Consider the following 4,205-nt stretch of genomic DNA (forward strand, 5'->3'; position numbering starts at 1 on the left):
TGCTCTGAAGCTGTCTCTTATACACATCTAGATGTGTATAAGAGACAGACCCTATACTATGCTCTAGGCCTATCTATGATCAAATATAATTCAGAAGGCGGTCAGAATAATAAAGTGTACCTAGCTTTTGTGATTATAGCTTCGAAAATTTTTCAGAGAAAGTAAAACTTCGTCTGGTTGTCACACACGAACGAACACGACTGGTTTACGCGTGCGCGATCACATCCCATGGAATTCCTGCATCAGCCCGGAGGGCAGTGTAGAAGCCGTGTGGAATTCAGAGAACTTAACATTGAATTATCATCAGTATCCCGCAAGTTATTGTGTTTCTCGATTGTGTAATGCTTCAATTTGTGGCAAACAAGTAAATTGTATTAAAGCGGACATGCATCTTGGCGATTAATATGTTTGTGTTCCAATCCCTGGGCCCTGAGTTCATAGGACCTTGCCGCTAAGCCTCACTTCTTGTATATTGTTGTTAAGAAAACGATTGCTAATGGTTTACTTTACGGATCTTGTAATTATATATACACTTTATGTGTGGTTTTTGCTTTATTATTTAATTCTATTGTTTGTCTTTCTGTCTTGATTATACCTATATGTTAAGGTGAATATCGATAAAGAATATCTAATAATTATCTATCTATCTGTAAAAAACATACGCAAAAATGTGCGTTTGTGGACAACACGTCTGCTTGTTATACAGGCCGTCTTCTGATTGGTCAGTTGTTAAGTTTGATTGACAGTCTGGATAGTTCCATTCCTGTGACGATCGTCCATTATATATCCAGATGACACGGAACAAGGGGTGTTGCGTTATGGAGAGTAATGTATGACTGGAAATGGTCTGCCAGTTGGTTGTTACCATGCGCAAGTGATGTTGGAGTACAGCAAGATGAAACTATTTATGTAATGCATGAATAAAGTTCGGGGTTTGTCGGGTAGTAAAATGATTATTGTACATTTTAAGTGCTCTCTCCAAGCATAAATGTAAGCTAATACGGTGATTAATGAGCGAAGATATGGTGACAACTATTACGAAGTTCCCTCTTTTCAAGAGGGGATGCAAATGCTTTGTGAAAATGAGTACGCGGCGGCCCGCGGTACTCATTTTCACAAAGGAATACACTCAGCTGGTTAGCTAACAATAGGCCTATGCAAATTTACATGAATACCTGGTAAGAAAGGTGCAATCACGTTCTGTTGCCTAGCAAACGTCTGTATGTACTGTAGCGTGGGGGGTGGGGGTTAGCCTACTGATGTACTGTGTATAGCAGGGGACGATGAAGCATAATATGACTAGGCCTAGGCCTAAGTAGACAGTGCAATTTTATGTGATAGAAAGTACACTTTCGAAAGAAATAAATTAAAATAAGAAAAAAAATTAACTAGGGCTAAGAATAATTCAGTTGCAGACGTACCTTGTTTAAGTATTATATGCTAACTATGCGGCTCGTGTAGCCATAGCTAGACAAGGTACTCAGTGCCAAGGAGTGGTGTTCGTTTATCCATGAAAAAAGCACGCCGGGAAAGTTTGCTTTACCAGGAAAAGGTGACGTAATCTAGCTTATGACGTATACATGCTAACTTTAGCGTGAGTGTGACGTCACCAAAAAATAAAAATTTTCTATTATAACCAAAATATTAATAACTACAAGGCTGTCTCTTATACACATCTAGATGTGTATAAGAGACAGGTACAATATTTGGCTTTTTTTGATAGCAGAGGCTTCGAGGGTTTTTTTCAGTGAATTACTGTTAATGTTGGTGGTATGGTAAGAAGGGGAGAGGGTTAAGTTTTGTTGATAAAACGACCAAGACACTGGTTACTGGTTATTTGCGCCGTGAACGTAGACCAGGTTCCCTACTCTGCCGTGACCGTCTTGCGTTTTCTGCACAACCCATACCGTAAACTGTAAAAATAAAATTTTTTTTTTTTTTTTTTTTTTAATTATTATATTTTACAGAAAAAGGCAATGCAACTCAATTGAATACTGAGGATGTGTAAATGTAATATACACTTTGTAAATAATTATACAGACAGCAGTGTAATTGTTATATTTATACATTCTATGTAAATATAACAGACCTATACAGACGGCAGTGTGTATTAAACTTACATCTACTCTGTATTTTGACAATATCTTCGGTAACAACATTCCACATACGTTTTGGCAGCACACTTGCCATGCCATTTTTCGTAAAAATGAAGCCCAATGCATAAAATTAATGATTCTAATAAAAGCAAGGCGCGAAAGCTGAATTTATAATATAAAAATTTTTATTTTTTTTTTCAAAAGTACCAACAAAATGAATTGTTGAACAATACCATCAGGGCGGATCATGTCACCCATTCTTGATAATATTTATATTGATGATTTAAATGTATGTCTCAATAATGCAAAGCTCATTCTTTTTCTAGTTTACAGCATTTTGTTGATATTTGTGAGTGTTTTGCTGAAGATCATGATGTCATTTACAACACTAAAAATTCAGTATGTATGTTTTTATTTTTGTCTAAGAATACGTAAATTGCATGGTCCGCCAGTCACACATTTTAATTAATGTTTACTTATTTATTGTGATAATGTTAATTATCTTGGGTATATAATTACTAATATGCCTAACGATGATCTGGATATTGAACGCCAGTACAGATACATAAAGGTGAATACTCTGTCAAGAACATTAGTGGTTGTTCTGACAATGTGAAGCGTCTACTATTTAAATCTTTTTTTATTAATATGTGTAATTTTCCCTCGCTCGTTTTAACTCGCTACGCATGTGCTACAATAATACATTGCGGTTATTTTAAACAAGCTACACTACAGTGCTAGCTTGATTTTGTGGGTGTGTGTGTGTGGGTGTGTGTGTGTGTGTGTATCTATATAGATATGCAATTCCGAAATAAAGATGAAATGAACAGATGAAAATTCCCGATTTTCCATTGACAATGTTAAGCAATTGTGTCTTTAATGTTAGGATGTTGAGTCAAGTGCCCATATATGGTCATGATATGCCTATATATGGTCATGATGTTTCTATATTTGGTCATGATGTGCCTATATATGGTCATGATGTTCCTATATATGGTCATGATGTGCCTATATATGGTCATCACATTAAAGTTTGTAGTGTGGACAAAGCTTATAAGAGCAAGGGCATCAGCTGGTGAACGCTGTTTCGGGAAGCGAAGTAGGCTTAGGCTACGTTCAGACTGGCAGGTGGATAAACCCGGTGAGTTGAGCCGGGTTTATCCACCTGAACTAGGCATACTGAATATCATTTAGAGGTGTACCAAAGTCCCTTAATGTTTTTCAAGGTAATAGGCCAGCGTTGATCATATATAGTACAGTAACAGTATAGTAAGGAATACGAAAATATTCTTAATATACTTTTTTACAGTATCACAAGGCTTTACAACAAACGACAAATTCTCTACTTATTTTAGATGCGTTTTTAAAGTAAACTTGGCCGTGTTTTAGACGGAACAAAAAACTAGACCATAGGCCTAGTACCATGTTTTCGGGAAAAAAAACCACTTAACATCAATTTATCACAGATATCCGCGTTTCTCCACCCTTGTACATCAAGTTTGGAAGAAATTTGCTTAGTGGGCCTAGAGATGGAAAATGTCCGTTTACCGCACTGCAACTTATCACATACAGCTAAAATTCTCTGCCTCATCAACAATGGATTTCTAAACTTCATGATTGGTATGACTTATGTCACCTTGGGCGTATTGAATGCAGTAATTGCAGATTCGATAGGTAGCACTGACGGGTATATAACATTCGTTGCTGGTATATCAATAGCTATCACCAACTTTTCTGGTAAGTAGTTTTTAAAGCCAAGACCTAACAGCGGCGAGGCCAGTGTGACCACTCACAATTTTTGATATACCTAATGACTGGGTCGAAATTACCCACGATTCAGCAAAAATTGCCCAAAATTACCCAGGCTTCCTGAAAATGCATTAAAATTTGAAAAGTACGTGTTTTTCGCTTGTATGGTTTCCCTTTTAGTTCAATTTATAAACCATTTTTTATTTTAATTGTTTGTGTTAATTATTAAAATTAATATTCATGAAGTGATAATACGGATAGAAAAATACGCCCTCAGTCGGCCAGTGTTAGCAGATTAGTGATCAAGTTTTATTATGTAATGCATTAATTAGGTAAGATCAATGGCAACGCAAATCACAA

General features: G+C 36.3%; 1 protein-coding gene across 1 annotated transcript in view; it reads left to right on the forward strand.

The window, feature by feature from the left end:
• Window positions 1–3,580: 3,580 nt before the first annotated feature.
• LOC117104581 overlaps window positions 3,581–4,205 on the forward strand; it is a 2,625-nt gene continuing 2,000 nt past the window's right edge. The window contains exon 1 of the mRNA XM_033245433.1: window positions 3,581–3,833. Within this exon, the coding sequence (XP_033101324.1) occupies window positions 3,626–3,833 (208 nt within the window). The 5' untranslated portion in view covers window positions 3,581–3,625. The remainder of the gene's footprint in view (window positions 3,834–4,205) is intronic.

This window comes from Anneissia japonica, unplaced genomic scaffold, assembly GCF_011630105.1.
Source record: "Anneissia japonica isolate Jap-2015-1 unplaced genomic scaffold, ASM1163010v1 scaffold288102_len79963_cov164, whole genome shotgun sequence".
NCBI lineage: Eukaryota > Metazoa > Echinodermata > Crinoidea > Comatulida > Comatulidae > Anneissia > Anneissia japonica.